At 45.8% G+C, this 19248-nt stretch overlaps 1 protein-coding gene and 1 long non-coding RNA gene across 2 annotated transcripts in view; both read right to left on the minus strand.

Annotated features, from left to right (window-relative positions):
- Positions 1 to 19248, minus strand: part of LOC310713254 — a 182265-nt gene that overhangs the window by 35828 nt on the left and 127189 nt on the right. The gene's annotated exons all lie outside the window — the stretch shown is intronic.
- LOC310713053 (CTTNBP2 N-terminal-like protein) overlaps positions 2355 to 19248 on the minus strand; it is a 37910-nt gene continuing 21016 nt past the window's right edge. Inside the window, exons 3-5 of the mRNA XM_083516740.1 lie at positions 11085 to 11315; positions 9913 to 10020; positions 2355 to 6915 (exon numbers count right to left, since the gene is read on the minus strand). Of these exons, the coding sequence (XP_083372866.1) occupies positions 5473 to 6915; positions 9913 to 10020; positions 11085 to 11315 (1782 nt within the window). The 3' untranslated portion in view covers positions 2355 to 5472. The remainder of the gene's footprint in view (positions 6916 to 9912; positions 10021 to 11084; positions 11316 to 19248) is intronic.

The raw sequence follows: 19248 nt of genomic DNA on the forward strand, positions 1-19248 counted from the left end.
CTAGTGACTCTTCAGGGAAAAGGAGGATCTACCTAGGTGGAAACTGTACTAATTTAAGAAAAACAGATAATCTAGATGGAGAATGTAAAATGCAAGAGTCTTAATATCCCTTCGTTTTAGAAGTTGCAAGGATATGTTATCTACCATAGTTGACGTTATTTAACTTCTAACACCAGGTGGCACAAGCGAGTTATTTTTGCACTCTCTTCCAATGAGAAATTATAGAGCCAGAGATTTGTTGCACAGATCAAGACTCCCAATCAGCCAATAAAGAGTAATTGCAAGAGGAAGGAATAAGGAAACCACACCTGGTTTTGAGACTTTGTGACTAGTCTCAGGGCCATACAGGGATCTGAACCCAGGTCTCCATCTGGCACTCTAACCACATTGCACCATTAAAACACAAATTCAAGGTCTAAGAAAGAGTGAAGCTTGGAATTTCTTGGGTTGTAGTCGGCTAACTTTTTCTCAGAGCAGACCCACTGAACCTAAATTAGTCATGGCCATTAATTTTAATGCATTTACTCTGAGTAAAAGGTAGTTTTATATAACCTTAACTTGTCCCATCATTCAACATATATGTAAAAAAAAATATCAGTTCAACTCACCCCCAACTCTGGCTCATGAGGACAAAGGAGCCACACATTTCAGTGTAAGGAAAAACAGCTTTGGACAAGGCTTGGCCCCCTCTCCTTAGCAGTGCAAAAAAGCACCAGTACATGCGTTCAGCTGCTAAAGATGCTCAGTTTGAGTCTCTTCCCATAAATGAAAAGCAGGTGTGCAGAGCTGTTCTGAGGCGCTCAGGAGTCATTGCCCGAGAAATGGACATGGTTAAGCAGATTGCCACCATGCAGATTAATACCTTCATCGTTCTGAGCACAGCATGTTAGAAAAAGTGGCAGGTGGAACTTAACAGGGTTTTGATGGTGTAAATGATGTTTTTCAGCATTCCTGCCTAGGGAAAGGACTTTGCCTTATGCAGCAGAGTCCACCTCCTCTCCCAGAAGAGGAGGGAGAACCTGCAGAAGTGTGATCTGCAGAACTGCAGCACATGCACCACTATTATTGGTATTTATTAACTTGCTATACTACCCTTCATCTGATCGCAGGGCAGTAGCCAAGTGTCCCCGCAAAGTCCTGGACTTGACCTCTACAGTTGTGCACAGATTCTGGTGTTGTTGGCTGTTCCCACAGATAAACCAAAGTAGCAGATAAAGGTAAAGGGACCCCTGACCATTAGGTCCAGTCGTGACCGACACTGTGGTTGCGGCGCTCATCTCGCTTTACTGGCCGAGGGAGCTGGCGTACAGCTTCCGGGTCATGTGGCCAGCAGGACTAAGCCGCTTCTGGCGAACCAGAGCAGAGCAAGGAAACGCCGTTTCCCTTCCCGCCGGAGCGGTACCTATTTATCTACTTGCACTTTTGATGTACTTTAGAACTGCTAGGTTGGCAGGAGCAGGGACCGAGCAACGAGAGCTCACCCCGTTGTGGGGATTCGAACTGCCGACCTTCTGATCGGCAAGTCCTAGGCTCTGTGGTTTAACCCACAGCAGCACCCATGTCCCAAGTAGCAGATAGAAATGGTTTAAAAGATGAACCACCCCACCCCCCAGTGAATAAGTATTTCCCCAGTCTAGGAAGGGCACTGGTCCACTGTGGCCACGATGCAAGGTAATCAGGAGGTGCTTTGGAAATGAAGGGCTGGGAATTCAAAAGTGCCTGGAGAGCCACACCATCATGTTCTGCACTGCTTGGAATCATAGAAGAGTTGGAAGAGACCACCAGGGCCATCGAGTCCAACCCCCTGCCAAGCAGGAAACACCATCAGAGCACTCCTGACATATGGTTGTCAAGCCTCTGCTTAAAGACCTCCAAAGTAGGAGACTCCACCACACTCCTTGGCAGCAAATTCCACTGTCGAACAGCTCTTACTGTCAGGAAGTTCTTCCTAATGTTTAGGTGGAATCTTCTTTCTTGTAGTTTGGATCCATTGCTCCGTGTCCGCTTCTCTGGAGCAGCAGAAAACAACCTTTCTCCCTCCTCTATGTGACATCCTTTTATATATTTGAACATGGCTATCATATCACCCCTTGACCTCCTCTTCTCCAGGCTAAACATGCCCAGCTCCCTTAGCCGTTCCTCATAAGGCATCGTTTCCAGGCCTTTGACCATTTCGGTTGCCCTCCTCTGGAGGAGGAGTGTGCTACTGTGCTACTGGCACACTCTGCCTAAAAGCTGAAGAATAAAGGCTGAGCTTCCCCAAACTGAATGAACAGTGCTTCATGAATGTTCAGCGAAAACACCCAAGGATACAAGCTGCACGGCGTACTTTCAAAAAACGTTATTGTACAATATTCACATCATAAAAATAAAAACCTTTATTGATAGTATGAACGTTTAAGGTTTAATGCTGCCAGCTATAAAAATGGTAAAAAGACCTTCTGCTTCAGACATTTGACTTTACAAATATACAGATGTTAATGACAATTAATACTAGATTATGCAGTCTGAACTTCATTAAATTCCCATTAGCCAGTGACAAACCTCTCTAGCAACACACGATTCAGAGAAGATTAAACATTATATTCCCATACACACAAGTCTATAGAGAACTTAAAATACTAACCCTAGAAGTCTCACTGGATTAGCTGGAACCATTTTAATAGTTGTGCTTTGTTTAATCTCAGAAGAAGATTAGGCTACTAGCAAAAATACATCTTTCCTCTTGCATTCTCCCTTCCTATAATCCATTGTTGAATACAGTACTCAGTGCATTTCCTAATAAAATTATTGTATATAAATCTCTATCATATCGTAAAGAAAGGATACAAGTTAGTGTAAACACAAGGAAATATTTAAAGGGCTGCTACAAAACCCTCCTGTTTAAGATTAGAAGAGACGCTGGAAAGAAACCATTCACCCCATTTCCAGCTGCACAGCCCACCTCCAGACACCCGGAAAAGCACAAGCGAGCTGTTCTGTGTGCTTGTCAGAGTTGTTTCCTATCTGCCTGCAAGCAACCAGCAATTACAATTGGCCAGAAAAATGGGAACTGCGGCACACGGATCAAAATTTAAGAGGGATGGGATCATGTGGCGGGACCTCCTGAGAGCCTGCCCTCAGAAATAACAGTCAGTTGGCCAAAATGCTTCCAGCAGAGCAATAGACCAACGAGTGGCATTTTGGAGCAGCACCTATATATTTTTTTAAAAAAACAAGTATTCAAGAGCTTTGGTCCAGTGAAGGAATAGGACAACCTTCTCCCCCCTGCCAAGGGCTGCATTCCCTCAGAGGAAACTGACGGAGGGCCGTGGGGGCTAGATGCAGGGTTGGACAGGGCCAGAACTGCAGGTCCTCAGCACACCTCATGCTGTTTCTCTCGCCCCAAAGATTGGAGAGTGAACATTTATGCGTGAGATGGCTGTGAAACAAAACAGTAACCGTCTCTCCCCTCGGAACACACAGACATGCCCCTCTGGAAAGTGCTTTTCTCTTCCTGCCGGCAGAGGGAAAGGCTTTTGCAGGTACCAATGGGGCAGGATCTGCAACTGCAAAGCTCCCCCTGGTCAGGTGGGGAGCGTGTCCAAGGTGGAGGCTGTAAGGAGCAGGAAGAGGAGGGCCACTTGCGTCTTGCCATATGACAAAGAAGATCACCTGCTGGTCCTCATGTAAAAACAGCAACATTATATTACAATTTTAAAATGTTTATTTGTGCAGATTGATTCTGGGGGAAATGGCGAAATGTGTTAAGGTCAGTGTATTCGGAAGCTTGACCACACACTCCTGCAATATCTCAGGGCCAAGCAGCCTGGCACCATTTGAGACAGGAGCCAGACACATGGCTTGCGAGGGTCAAAGGCGTAAGACATGTACAGTACAGGGAGCTTCTTCATTAGAACGAAGACTTCTTCAGTCCCGTATCTGCCCCATGTCACTAACCATCTTTACTAGGGGAAAAGTTCCCAGACGTAGGGGATATAAAGCTTAAGAACAGCTTCCTCGTGGGTTGAATCCAACGCTGTGCTGCTGTTTAAGTGGGACACACTTCACTCTTCCCCCCACCCCACCCCAGTGCCCTCCATGCACTCTCAAAACCTGGAGAGTTTGCAGCCCTTCGGGAGAAATTCTGGGGATGGAGGGAAGAGAGAAAGGTCACATCCCAGTGTGCAAGCGGTGTTGGATTTCGCCCCGTAAGTGTAGTTCCTCGTTCTCTTTTTCTTTTTCGAGATATGAAGAATTTCAACGATATCATCAAACCAAGATTAAATGAGTTGTGTGCACAACCTGAAGACTCCTCTCTTTTTCCCCACATATATATGCATCTCTACGTGAAACGTAATAATAATGATTTGGTTTCCACAGCGCTGCCAGGGAGGTTGGGCTGCCTTCTCTCAGGAGGCGCCCCTTAGGCAGCAAGACCAATGTCAGCTCGACATACAGGATTGCTGCGGCATGAGCACATTTTAAGTTATTGCTTTGGATCGTCTAGTATGGATCCCTATCCTTCCAATGCAAAAACCTGTATAGAATTAACTAACCATTTCTCATTTCAAGTAACGTTGAAGATCTTTATCAAATAACAAGATCCCGCTCTCAGAAGTTCTACACACACACACATACAACAGTAGACTATGTGAAGAATATTAAAAGCTAGCTTTCAAGATTTAATCTCGCCTATTTTATCTCTCTGCGTAAGAGAAAAATGCAAGGAATGGATACTTGACTGGGGAAAAAGTAAACCCAAACGAACTGGCACCCTGATTGTTTAAAGCTCCCAAAGTGTTTTTAAAGAAAGGTTATGTCGTCAGAAAGGCCTGGGTTGCCTAAAGCTCAGCAACAGGGGCCAAAGTGCTCCTGACACAGCAGCTACATGGACTGACTTGGTTCATAGCAGGGAAACAACTGACCGACTCTAGCGGTCACCTTTGGAACATTCCCCTTCTGTAGTGTACTGCGAACTGGAAAGGATTAAGAACAGTGTTGATTTCAACATTCATGATTCAGAGAGGAAACTGCGTTCTGCAGTTGGACGATCCCTTCTGGGATTTGCAGAGAATCACATTCATATCTGCAGGCTTAAGCTCAGGCACTTCTTAGAAAATGTCTGTCTGGAATGGAAGTTTGCATGGAGTGTTGTGTTTTTTTCTGCATAATTTAAAAATGAGTGTTCCGTCGTCGTCGTCCGCTGGTCCGCTCCCAGCATCAGGAATTCACCGCATCTCTCCGTCTCTTTTTCTCTCTCTGTTTGATGTGCCTGCTGCTATGAGAGACCTTGAGGCTCTAGTGTTTAAGAAAGGTCTGTACACAAGTCGTGCTATTTTCTACACGCTATAAAATAAAAGGAAAAGGACACTAAGTGTGTTATACAAACAGATTTTTGTTACTACCCAAATAATAAATAACATGGAGTGGCTAAGACAGTGTTTCAGCTCTGGGAATTGCAAACGCTCGGATTGCAGCTCTTTCTGGAGACTAGCTGTTGGCTGGCAGTAAGATCTCAATTTCCTTCCCATTGGCCACCACGGCATTGATTGAGCAGCTGCTCGCCAAGTCCGCAGGGGAACCCAGAGAAGGTGCCTGAGAGGAGGTCTTCGTCGGTGGAGTGTGGCTGGCTGGAGAAGGAGCCAGACCAGGTTTCTTTGGAGGAATCGGCGGAGGGTTCCCTCTTTCTGCTCTGGGTATGGTTGGCGATTTAATGCCAGGCGAGAGCGGGCTGAGCGGGCTGGAGACTTTGCCCGGGCTAGACTCGCTTTTGGGGCTCATGGCGCTGGCCAGGGTCCGGTAGTCTGTGCCAAAGGGGGAGCTGTTGGGCGAGACGGGCTTGATGGGACCCTGCTGGCTGGTGAACCTGGAGAGGACCTGAGTGACGGTGTTGCGGGCAAGCTGCTTGGCGGCCGAGTTGTCAACGAGGGTGGGCGACAGGTCCCTGGACGGAGGGCTTTGGAGACCGCTCGACGGATGGTCCTGATCAGCTTGGGACTGGAATTTGTGGCGAGCAGCGTGGAAGCGCTGGTTGATCCCCACCTGGTAAGAAGACTGGTAACTGGGGCTGCTGGCCGAGGCTCCAACCAAGCGCTTAGTCATCACTGGGGAGGAGCACGGGGAGGATGTCAGCGAGGAAGAGGCGGTGTTGCTCGGAGACAAGGAGATCCCACTGGAAGGCAGCGGCGGGATGGATGGAGAAAGAGACTCTGTCCTCACCGGGGAGCTGCTGTTTTCGGTGGGACCCTCGGCAGTGGACCCGGCAGGCTTGTTCTTCTCCAGATTCTCCATGCTGGGCTGGGCTGGCTCCATGCTTGCTTGTGCATCAACCTCACAGTGCCCATTTGCCTTGGCATAAGAGTGGGGGGCCGTGGCAGCAACAGGCGACAGGGCACGTGCCAGTTTGATGGTGCTTCCCTGGCTCTCCTTCAAGGGGCTTTCTGTCTGGCAAGCGACGGACCGATATGGGTCTTCTGTGACGGTCGCAATGGACACCTTGGCGACACTTGGTGGAGGCTTCTCTGCTTTGCAGGAAGCCTCCAGCTCCTTGAGGGTCTGCTTCAGCTGCTCCACTTCTTCCTTCAGGGCCTTGGTGCGGTTCTCTTCCCGGTTCAGCTTGGCTCTCAGCTGCTCCCGCTCGATGTCGAACTCGGAGAGCTGCTTCTCGACCTGGGCCTCCATCTGCAAGCCCCTCTTCTTCTTGGCTGCCAGCTCCTCCTCCAGCTGGCTCACTTTGCTCCTCTCCTTCTCCAGCTTCCCGCTCAGCTCCCCCAGCTTCTGCCCCTCCTCCGCAGCCTTGGCGGCAGCTTTCTTGCACTCCAGCACCAGCATGGAGGAGAGCTGCTTGTGATGGGCGTGCTCCTCCTCCAGCTGACTCGAGAGCTTCTTCTGCTCCCTTTCAAACTTCTTCACCTGGGACTTCTCAAATTCCAGCTGGAAGGGAAGAGAAAGAGGCTTAGGGGAAGGAGGGGACCATGTTTGGCTTCTCAAACATTCCCCACAAACAGAAAGATAATAATAAAAATTATTATTATTATTATTAAAGACCCTCATAATGTCAATTGTGTCGGTTAACGAGGGGAGAACGAGTGCAAGAAAAACAAAGGTCTTTCTTGTGAAAATTCTGCCCTCCCAGGCTGACAGGTGTCTAAATCAACGGAAGATGATTTAGACACCTGTATAATAATAATTATTTATTTAATAATTTATTATCTGTACCCTGCCCATCTGGCTGGGTTTCCCCATTCACTCTGGGCGGTTTCCAACAGAACACTAAAATACAATAACCTATTAAATATTTAAAAACTTCCCTAAACAGGGCTGCCTTCAGATGTCTTCTAAAAGTCTGGTAGTTGTTCTTCTCTTTGACATCTGGTGGGAGGGAGTTCCACAGGGAGGGCGCCATCACCAAGAAGGCCCTCTGCCTGGTTCCCTGTAACTTGGCTTCTCTCAGTGAGGGAACCACCAGAAGGCCCTTGGCGCTGGACCTCAGTGTCCGGGTAGAACGATGGAGGTGGAGACACTCCTTCAGGTATACTGGACCGAGGCCATTTAGGGCTTTAAAGGTCAGCAGCAACACTTGGAATCGTGCTCGGAAACGTACTGAGAGCCAGTTTAGGTCTTTCAAGACCGGTGTTATATGGTCTCGGCACCAGCTCCCAGTCACCAGTCTAATTGTTGAGTACATAATGTAGGTCGGGAGTGGGCACTTCCTGCAAACTGAGGGCCACATTCTCTTAGGTCAGGGGTCTGCAACCTTTAAGACAAAAAGAGCCACTTGGACCCGTTTCCGAAGGGGGAAAAAACCTGGGAGCCGCAAAACCATTGCGACATTTAAAACAAATATATCTCCGGAGCCGCGATCTGACAGCGGGCAGGAAGGTGACGTAGGGACGGTGCGTGACTAACGCACGCACCGCCCCATGTGACGTCACAGCCAGTACAGCGCCCGCCACAGTGGGGAGTGTCAGGGTGCACAATGCACCTCCTCCCCTCGCTAGTAGCCGCCCCGGAGCGGCGGCAAAGGTGTAAAAGAGCCACAGCGGCTCCGGAGCCACGGGTTGCAGACCCCTGTCTTAGGTTAACAGTGTAAGAGACTTCCTACTTGGAGTAGGTAGGGGTGGAGTCAAAAATCCATTCATCCTATCACACAAACACAAACCTGTTCCCACTGTGCGACTGCAATTTGAAATGGGGGGAGGCGGAATCCCCTCCCCTCCAGGTAGACATTGAGCCTCCAGTCCAGAATGGGACCAGGGGTGGGCTTTTAAACTTTGCTCCCACTGCAGTCCTGACCTTAACTGCCACAGCCATTGGCACTGGGGGGAAATTCAACCGGCCCCCTGTTTCTTCCCATGGGCAAACAGAAGAGTGGAGAGAAGACAATCATATTTTCACTACCACTAAAATGTACACCGCAGAGCCAAAGGGTATATCAAATTTCATAAGCTGCATTTCCTTTTATCCTCAAATGTTATTTTAAAAGACCTATATTGGCTCCCAGTATGTTTCCGAGCACAATTCAAAGTGTTGGTGTTGATCTTTAAAGCCCTAAACGGCCTCAGCCCAGTATACCTGAAGGAGCGTCTCCACCCCCATCATTCTGCCCGGGCACTGAGGTCCAGCACCAAGGGCCTTCTGGCGGTTCCCTCATTGCGAGAAGCAAAGCTACAGGGAACCAGTCAGAGGGCCTTCTCAGTGGTGGCACCCGCCCTGTGGAACGCCCTCCCACCAGATGTCAAGGCAATAAACAACTACAGTGGTGCCCCGCAAGACGAAATTAATTCGTTCCGCAAGTTTTGTCGTCTAGCGAATTTTTCGTCTTGCGAATCACAAAATCCCATAGGAATGCATTGAAAATCAATTAATGCGTTCCTATGGTCAAAAAAAGTCCAAACAAAGCCAAATTTGGTACAACAACAGTTTATTAACTGCTCTTTAAAGTCACACATACTGTAAAGAGCAGTTCAAAAATTGAAGGGAAAATAAATTAACTTTATAAACAAAACATGTCTTTGTTTTTAGACAAAGGAAACAAAGTCGCGAGACGTTTTCGTCTTGCGAAACAAGCCCATAGGGAAATTCGTCTTGCGAGGCAAATCGAAAACGGAAAAACCTTTCGTCTAGCGAGTTTTTTGTCTTGCGAGGCATTCGTCTTGCGAGGTACCACTGTACCAGACTTTTAGAAGACAACTGAAGGCAGCCCTGTTCAGTGAAGTTTTTAATGTGTGACATTTTAATGTATTTTTAATCTTTGTTGGAAGCCGCCCAGAGTGGCTGGGGAAACCCAGCCAGATGGGTGGGGTACAAATAGTAAATTAATAATAATAATGCGGGTGGCGCTGTGGGTAAAACCTCAGCGCCTAGGGCTTGCCGATCGCATGGTCAGCGGTTCGAATCCCCGCGACCGAAAACTCCTGTCTTTCGGTCCCAGCTCCTGCCCACCTAGCAGTTCGAAAGCACCCTTAAAGTGCAAGTAGATAAATAGGTACCGCTTTATAGCGGGAAGGTAAACGGCGTTCCGTGTGCTGCGCTGGTGCCGGCTCACCAGAGCAGTGATGTCACACTGGCCATGTGACCCGGAAGTGTCTTCGGGCGGCGCCGGCTCCTGGCCTCTAGAGTGAGATGAGCGCACAACCCTAGAGTCTGACAAGACTGGCCCGGGCAGGGGTACCTTTACCTTTTTACTACTACTACATCTCTTTGCTTCTTTATGTGTTCCTACAAAGACCAAAACCGACTGGCCTCTGCAATGGAGCAAAAACTCTCCCTCTAGTAAGTCTCCTTCCATGTTTGCAGGGGGGGAGCCAAGTCTCGGAGACAGAAATACTGGTGCTGGCTGCTGGTCTGCTCACCCACGCAAGGCAAGTTCTCTGTGTTAAACAGCAATTAATCACTCCTCCCTGAACGCTGAGTAAGGAGAGGGTATACCTGTTGGGTGAGCCGCTCTCGCTCCTTTTCCAGCATGTACGTGACATCATCCCCTTCAGCAGTATCTTGGGCGTGCCTCTGCCTCTCTTCCTCAAGATCCAAGATTACCTTTCAAAAGAGAAAAGAACACCATCCATCACCTTGAAAGACAGGAATAATTACAAGTGTATCCAGATGTGCAGGCCAGGTCCCTTTCTGCCGAAAGCAAAAATGAAAGCTCTAATGAAGGCATGCAGAACCCCTGACCTTTACTTACGTGTAAGGGTTCTGAGAAACTACACTATCAACCCACCCCCGTCCATTTTTGGCAATTTTCAAGGTTTGTCCTCTTTCGGCTTGTGAAAGAAATGACAAAAACATGCACAAAGAACAGCAACAGACACGCACATAGTGACACTTTGTTGAAATAATTTGCTGAACAATTCTGAAAACCTGAATCAGTTGTTTTATGAAGTTGAGCCCAGCAGAAGAAAACCTAAACAGATGGACAAAAACAGACGCTCAGAAGAATGAAAGTCTTCAGGATGCTGACTGGGTCAAAAATGAAAATTGTACAAATATAGTTTTGTTTTCTATTAATTTAGAGAGACAACTGTTTCAGTCACTAGCAGCACAAAAACCAGGGAGAGAAAAGGAGGGATCTTGTAGCACTTCACACATCTACCTCGAGTGCTTTGAAACCTGCTTTGAGCAGCATTTGGTAACAGCTGGGGGCTGGAGATTGTTTCCAGCCCATTCCAAGAGAATCATGGTGCATGAAAGAGCTTTGAGCACTGGAGTCGGTCAGTTGTTTCCCTGCTATGAACCAAGTCAGTGTGGTTGAGGGTGCCTTTGGCCCACAGGCCTGAGCTTCCCCACCCCTGAGCTAGATCATCTTTAATCAATTCTGAGAAGTTCCCTACAGTTCCAATAGCAGCATCAATAATAAAAATCACAACACGTTTGTGTTTTATTATCTGAAGAGTGCTAGTTAGAGGCATCATATAGAGGATGTTAGCCCTGCAACGTGATTTTACTGAACATAAGCAAGATTTGAGACACAGAAATGTGCAAAACAGCAATGAAAATGTCACATCAAATTATAAAAGTGGTCCAATATGTAATGTTAACCTGTTACGCAGTATCTTTCTTTCTTTTTTCCCCTTCCCTCCCTCCCACCTCATGAAACCCACCTTTCGATGCCTGCTCTCTGCAGCTGCGAGTTGGGACAACATTTTTTCCTGCATATTCTTGCAGTGTTTCATCACAACCTTCAGGATGGACAAGGGATTGGCACAAACGGGCTGCTTATCGCCATGGTTCTCTTCCTTCAGCGCCTCAAAATCCCTCTGAAGAGCCATCAACGGATCACTGATGTTGAATTTTCCATAGCGCTCTTCAATGAAAGCATCTCTGCGCTGGGCCTGAAACACATGATCAAGTTTTTCACGTTGTTAGCTACCAAAGAAAAGGAAAAAGAGAACCCTCAAGATAAAATCCTCATGGAAACAGGAGTCATGAAAGGCTGGTCGGAGTAAAAAAGCAGCATAATGACCAGCTGAGATGCACAAATGGGGGACAAAGGAGACATTCTAGAGGCCCCAACAAACAATAGGGGGACTTTAACCCCCAAAAGAGAGTCACTTATGACAACATTGCAATGCTTATGGTATCATTGCAATGCGTATCTGAAGAAGTGTGCATGCACATGAAAGCTCATACCAAGAACTAACTTAGTTGGTCTTTAAGGTGCTACTGGAAGGAATTTTTTTATTATGCTTATGGTAGTTATCACAGGAGCCTACTCCTAGAGGCCGAGGGGTCTTTGCCCCCCCAAATATTTGAGCTCCTCACCAAGTTAATGGACATTATTATTCAAATGGTGTGCATGCACTGCGTCATGTGATCGATTATGTGGTGCGGGGATCACCTGCCCCACTCAATATTTTATTCAAGTTGGCCCCTGGTAGTTATTGCTTATAATAACAACAACATATTTTTATATGTACAGTGGTACCTCGGGTTACATACGCTTCAGGTTACAGACGCTTCAGGTTACAGACTCCGCTAACCCAGAAATAGTACCTCGGGTTAAGAACTTTGCTTCAGGATGTGAACAGAAATTGTGCTCTGGTGGCGCAGTGACAGTGGTAGGCCCCATTAGCTAAAGTGGTGCTTCAGGTTAAGAATAGTTTCAGGTTAAGAACGGACCTACAGAACAAATTAAGTACTTAACCCGAGGTGCCCCTGTAATTTCACAGGTGTAATATACCATCTATACATCATTTTCATCATATTTTCTTTCAAGGCATTGCAAGTTGTAAATTTTATTCTTTCTTTCCACAACCTCTCCCATTCTTTAAGCTGTATGTTATATCCAAAATCTGGTCAACCTTCCCAGTTTGGGTGCACTGAATGTACCATATGATTTCCAAATTGTCTTTGGCCTTTGTGTTCATTAGTGCTTCAAGATGCTATATAGTCTCCATAGTCTCCCATCACACCTCTTGGGTAAAGTTAGTACAGTGGTACCTCGGGTTATATACGCTTCAGGTTACAGACTCTGCTAACCCAGAAATAGTGCTTCAGGTTCAGAACTTTGCTTCACAATGAGAACAGAAATTGTGCTCCGGCGGTGCAGCAGCAGCTGGAGGCCCCATTAGCTAAAGTGGTGCTTCTAGTTAAGAACAGTTTCAGGTTAAGAACGGACCTCCGGAATGAATTACGGTATTTTTTGCTCTATAAGACGCACCAGACCATAAGACGCAACTAGTTTCTGGAGGAGGAAAACAAGAAAAAAATATTCTGAATCCCAGAAGCCAGAAAAGCAAGAGGGATCACTGCGCAGCGAAAGCAGCGATCCCTCTCGCTGTTCTGGCTTCTGGGATAGCTGCACAGCCTGCATTCGCTCCATAAGACGCACACACATTTCCCCTTACTTTTTAGGAGGGAAAAGTGAGTCTTATAGAGCAAAAAATACAGTAAGTACTTAACCCAAGGTACCACTGTAGGTGGTTCCTTCTATTAGGATAGACTGAATGGATCCGAAGAGGGGACGGAAGCTGTAAAGGACCACCAGGGACTGCCACCCCTCTGAGCTTTCCCCTTTTGTGCAGAGGCAGGATCAGGGCCCCCGTCAGTAGGGCTTGCTGTCGGAGAATGGCAGGGAGGCAAGCCTGCAGTCAGACAAGGCCTGTTATTCCTCCTCCCTGTTGTGTGGCCCTGATACAACAGATGAGTTACGGACTCATTGTTAAAACCGTGTTTATGGAAGACAATCTTACTCGGCTACGAGTGATCGCCAAAGAAGAAGGGGAGATGCACAACTATTGAAAACTAGGCTTCAGAGTTCCTTTGGTGATGGCATTAACCCTTTTTTTTTTTTAAGCACTGTGTCTGGGTCCATCTGACAAACCACAATGCACAGGGGCTCTTGCCTCAGAACACAATGCTATGTGTGATACTGAAATTAATACCTTATTACAAGCCGCAAAGGAGAGCAGAAACCTGATCAGTATCCTTCCCTCCAGCCATGATTTGCACCACCATTAACTGCAGCTATCAATTTACACCACCACTTTTCCCAGCAGGAAATCATTTGCAGGAAAAGGAAGCCCAGCTTCCAAATGCAGAGGTCTGTGGTTGTTTTAATTACTGCCAAAAAAGAAATTCCCAAGATCAGCACAAAGGAACCCTTTCAGCCGAAGAACCAAGGGTCACACACATCCCTATGACCCCTTTGTGTTAGCTTACGATGACTGATGAACACATCAAGGCTGGGCAGTCGCTGGCTGGACAGCCGGCTTCCTCTTCCATTGTTGGCAACCCTGGGCTAACAGATTACAAATGCACACAGGGATCTATTTATAAACTACAATGTAGTAAAGCGGACTTGATAATGGGTCACAAAAGAGTCCAGGATTTGCTTTAGATCTGGGCATTTGAAAGGGATTAAGTTTCTCCAGGCGGTGGGGTTCAGCAATTTTACAAACAAGAGTGGCTGGGGAAACCCCGCCAGATGGGCAGGGTATAAATAAATAAATTATTATTATTATTATTATTATTATTATTATTATTATTATTATTATTATTATTTAGGCGGTATCTCCTCTTGCGATGTAAGAAGGCATCACTTTTCGTTCTGCCCTGCATTTGCCACTTGCGGCACTGTTTCCATTCCACTACAATGCGTCTTCCACCAAAAATGGCATTATTTGCCTCCCTGTCCACTGTGGTGAATTCTGTAACTCAATTCACATTAAGTAATATGTAAATTACACTGTCACCACAGTTTTCTACCCAGGTCATATCAATGCAAAGGGAATGCAATGCAAATGAAGGGGAGGACCATGATCAACTGCATATAGTCTGTGGACTGAATGCAACAACAATGAATCTTATTCACTGGGTTGATTTCCCTTCTAGATATGGGACGAATAAATGAACAGCAATTTCTGCTCCTATTTCCATTTCTCTGTCTTTCCTACTCTTCTCCCCTAATTTCTACCAAACACTCGCAACTGGCAGGGGTAGACAGTAGGAAGCTGGAGGGCAGGGTAGCTGGGTTTGAGAACTCATTTTATGGTAATGACAAATATATTGTCTTTTAGAAATCAAACCTCCCTTGGAAACTCATCAGACCACTAGGCTAGCTCACGTAGAATGGACCACTCCTCCATACAGGAACTCAAACGGAGCTGATGGCAGTCCTGACTTCTGTGTGACCTGTTTTCTTGTGCATTTCCTTTTCAAATTGCTCCTGAACCCTGCCTCTCACTTTAGAGTCTGGAGTTAGTCTGCAGGAAAATTTAAGTCACATGGCTGGCATAACTGGGGGTGAAGTGGGCTGAAACTTTTTGGAGAGAGCCTGGGAGGTGACTTTGACCCCCACCTGAAACCCCGGAGAGCACTACCCGTCAGAGTAGACATTACTAGGCTAGACGGATCAGTGGTCTAACTTGGTATAAGGCAGCTTTTTATGTTCTGCTCCTGCTATTGGATGGCACAACAAAAGACTGCCACTTACATAAAGGTTTCTTGACTTGGCAAGGCGTATTTGACAGGTCAGTTTTTGCTCTCTCCATATGCAAACCAATTATAGACTTGGGGGATTGTCTTTTATAAGTACAGTGGTACCTCGGGTTACATATGCTTCAGGTTACACACGCTTCAGGTTACAGACTCCGCTAACCTAGAAATAGTACCTCGGGTACTTTTTCACTTTGCTCAACAATATCACCCCCCTGGCATTGTATGTTCTGGCTCAAGGCTGCTTCGTACATTTACTGGTACACGTCAGACAGTTCCACTTCTGGCATTTTAGCTGTAGTGGATCTGTCAAGAATGTGCTAAAACGAAACAGTGAAGCAGCCCTCCGTCTGAAGGCTAATGGAAATTTTTTGGTCTCCTGACTGTTCTGGGAAATCCATCCCAGAGTCTCCTTCCTTGTTCAAGGCACATAAAAGCTCTCAGCGCACAAAACAAGTCCCAGTTTACCGACTGAATCACATGTTCTGAACCACAGACACCACCACTGTCCCACTCTGGGATGAGAACACTGATACCCATTTAGAACTACTGAGCAGAGAACAACAAGGCATTTCATGAATCGCTTCTACAACTGGAGAGGAAAAACACCCCAGGAAATTTAAGAAGCGGAATGGTGCTAGCCTAATCTCAGTCCACACAAATACGAAATGAAAGAGCAGTGCCGCTTCACTTAATGACTGTTCAGTAAATGTAATGCCAGTCTGGAGAGCGAGACTGCTGATCTACCACATATTCATCGCTGTGAGGACTGAAGCATGCGGAAGAGTAATCCTACAGAGAATCCGAGATTAATTTATACAAAAGCAGCAAAGTAATTCTCTCCTGTTACTATTTGTCTCTTCAAAATCTGTTCTTAACTAGCTTAAGAAGAGCGCCAAACCGGTATGGTTTGCATACTCCCAATGCAGCTTATAATGTCATTTCAAATAAGCCTGACCTGATTAAGTTTTGACTCCAGTAAACCTAATGAGTAGGGGCAAAGCTATTCAGAAAAGAACGGCCGTCCAAAGGTAAGCTTCTGGGATCCAGAAAAACCAGAGACTGTATTCTGTTCAAAACTTCTAGTCACTTACACAAGGTAGATGCTTTAAAGGTTTTTAAAGGACACAGCCACTGTGAATGCCCATGTTTCTCATGGTAGAGGGGCTCTCCCCCGATGAGATAATTGGTAAAAGCCTGATCAAGTACAGAGGTTATTTGCATTAGAAAAAGAATTCACAAACAGCATTTATGGCAGGGAAACGAAAACATTTGGAAATAGTCATGTTTCCCCAGCTGTTTAGGATTACTGTAAACATCAAAAAGGAAATAGGAAAAAGAGCAGTAAACAAAAATACTGAAATATATACAGGGGCTGAAATTAAGGTAACAACAACAAAATTACAGGTGGATTTCTGACCAAATCAGTGACTCCAACAAGGGGTTGTATTATTTACTTGCTTTCAGGTAAGAAGGCACAACAGTTCTCAAAATTGAAGGGTAAATGTTTAACAACCTGGTTATCAAGGCCTCTTGAGAATGGAAATCAGTCTTTCATCCTTTCTAGGTGGGAGTTAGCAAAGACCTCCTGCAAAGAAAATTCCCCAGATGGTTTCAGATCCACTTCTGAAAGGTCAGTAATCTTGAGACACATTTTCTTAAGAAAACAGGGCACTTCTGAGAAGTATTACAGCCCCAGAAGAGGCTGCATATCCAGATACATGTGAAGAGAATTAGAGAAGAACTGGAGCAGGAATGAAACGTTTTTCTTCTACCACCAAATAGCAAGAGCAGCTCCTTTAAGCAAAACTATTCCTAATGTTTATTGTTCACAAAGCACCTTGGGGGTCATGTGGTTAAAAAAATGTAGGCTTTCTTGACAGAGCAATCTTGTCTCCTTGCAAGACTAACAAGGGAGCTGCGCTGTGCTAGCACACACACTAGACATCTGGGGATCTTTATGAACACAAACACATGGTTAAGCCATACCAAATTAAGTACAGTAGCCCTTTCAGCATCAATAAAGACTTTAATTTTAAACAGTAGCCCTATAAAGCAATAGCTCTGCTGAGTCTGTTAAACAACATACAGCTGTCAAAACGAGCAAGCTAACCATTTGTATTAGAGAAGGCAATTATGTCCTTTCTACAATCTGTAACATATTGTTTCAGGAGCTATTTCACAGAATGAGCCACTGTTGGGCAGAAATGATTCAGGGAAGCCCTAAGATATTTGTTTATTGTCATAAAATATATACTCCACTAGACTGAGGGGTGGTTTTTTACACAAAGTGATTTGCAATAAAGATGAAACTATAAAATTATCACTTAGAAAATTAACAATAATTTTAAGACTTTCAAAAAGTTAAAACAACAATAGACAAAAGCAGGTTAAAACTTGCATCAACTTTCTGAACATCTGGGTAGGATCTGGTCTGAAGGCCCATGAAGCCGACAGCCTGGACTCCATGATGGTCTAAAAGGTGGGGTAGAAATGTAATATATCATAAATACATATTGGCTGAGATTTTGAAGAAAGTATGAGAATTTCCAGCTTGTAAGCATTTTGGACAGGAACTAAGGATATGGTTCCCCCCGCTATATATTTTCAATATAGCTGTGTTTTCTTATAAGTCCTGCAAGCAATCTCAAAAATCAAAGACACAAATACAGACTTATGAATAGCCATTGTCCCAGAGCCAGTAGAAAGTCAAAATTACTGTGTGTGTATGTTCATTTTTAACTTTGTCTAGAATTGAAAGAACAACTGTTGACAATGAAAAACTATTTAGTTCATGGGTAGCCTTGTTTTGTTTTGGGGTTTTTTTTTAAAAGAAAGCATAGAATTCTATAAGACTAGGAAGATCATCACCCTTCTGAAATATTGACGTAATTTGTTCAGGAGGGCAAATCCTTACAGCCTGGTGAGATTAGGAAAACAGGAAACAGGCCGAATCACGAGATGTGAACTTATTTGATAAGGTATTCTTATTATTTTCATAAAGAATAATCATGCACATTTTGATCCAATAGTCACTTGCCGCATTTCTTATTTAACATGGAACTATGCACACAAGGCAACCAGTTTGTCCAAATTTGGATGACACAGCAAGTGGCAGTTAAACTAAAACTGGAACAAAAGATTTCCAATTCCTTGCACCCACACTGGGAAGCAAGCTTTGTTCCGTATCTATGAGAGTAATAGATCATTCTTGGTTTGCTTGGAAAAGGAATACCTCTAACTCTATCTAATGTTCTCAAGACCAGGAGGTGGGGGACACACCCTGTCTCGCATGAGGTGGCACACCTCTGGAAGAAGCAGGTCTGTAACTTGTGGGTGCTCCTGCAGCCAACACTGCCACTGGAAGCCACAGTGGCCAGGGGTGCCTTTTTCCAGCTACGGCTGGTTCACCAGCTATGTCCCCTTTTTGACAGAGAAGACTTTGGTACTCAGTGTTCAGGTAACGTCCAGACTGGATTATTGCAATGGGCTGTACATGAGGCTGCCATTGAAGACTACCTCTGAAACTTCAGCTGGTCCAAAACGCCACAACCAGATTACTGACTGGGATTCCTTTTAGAACTCGTATAATACTTGCTTTAAAACAGTTCCATGGGCTACAAGTTCATGTCTGGGTCCAATTCAAGTGCTCACATTAATGTTCAAAAGGTCTCAAATATTTGAAAGACAGTCAACTTCCCTACAGTCCCTTTTGGGTCTTAGAAGTCAACGGATCTCTTTAGAAGTTTGGGATGGTGCCAGTGGCCCTGGAGAGGGCATTCTCTGTGGTGGCCCTTAAAGGTAAAGGGACCCCTGACCGTTAGGTCCAGTCGTGGCCAACTCTGGGGTTGCGGCGCTCATCTTGCTTTGTTGACCGAGGGAGCCGGCGTCCAGCTTCCTGGTCATGTGGCCAGCATGACTAAGCCGCTTCTGGCGAACCAGAGCAGTGCACGGAAACGCTGTTTACCTTTCTGCCGGAGCGGTACCTATTTATCTACTTGCACTGTGAGGTGCTTTCGAACTGCTAGGTTGGCAGGAGCAGGGACCGAGCGACGGGAGAACACCCCATCGCGGGGATTCGAACCACCGACCTTCTGATCGGCAAGCCCTAGGCTCTGTGGTTTAACCCACAGCGCCACCCGCATCCTTGTGGTGGCCCTTAGGTTATGCAATTCCGCGCCCACAGAGATTCACCTAGCAGCTCCATTATAGTTTTTGTCGTATGAAGGTTTATCCTTGTTTAGGCCCCCTGCATCAGCTCTAATGCTCTTTGTCCACTGAGGGAGAGAAGACTTGCTTTATTATTACCATATTTTTTGCTCTATAAGA

Source organism: Podarcis liolepis (assembly GCF_965112155.1).
Source record: "Podarcis liolepis genome assembly, chromosome: 8".
NCBI classification, from domain to species: domain Eukaryota; kingdom Metazoa; phylum Chordata; class Lepidosauria; order Squamata; family Lacertidae; genus Podarcis; species Podarcis liolepis.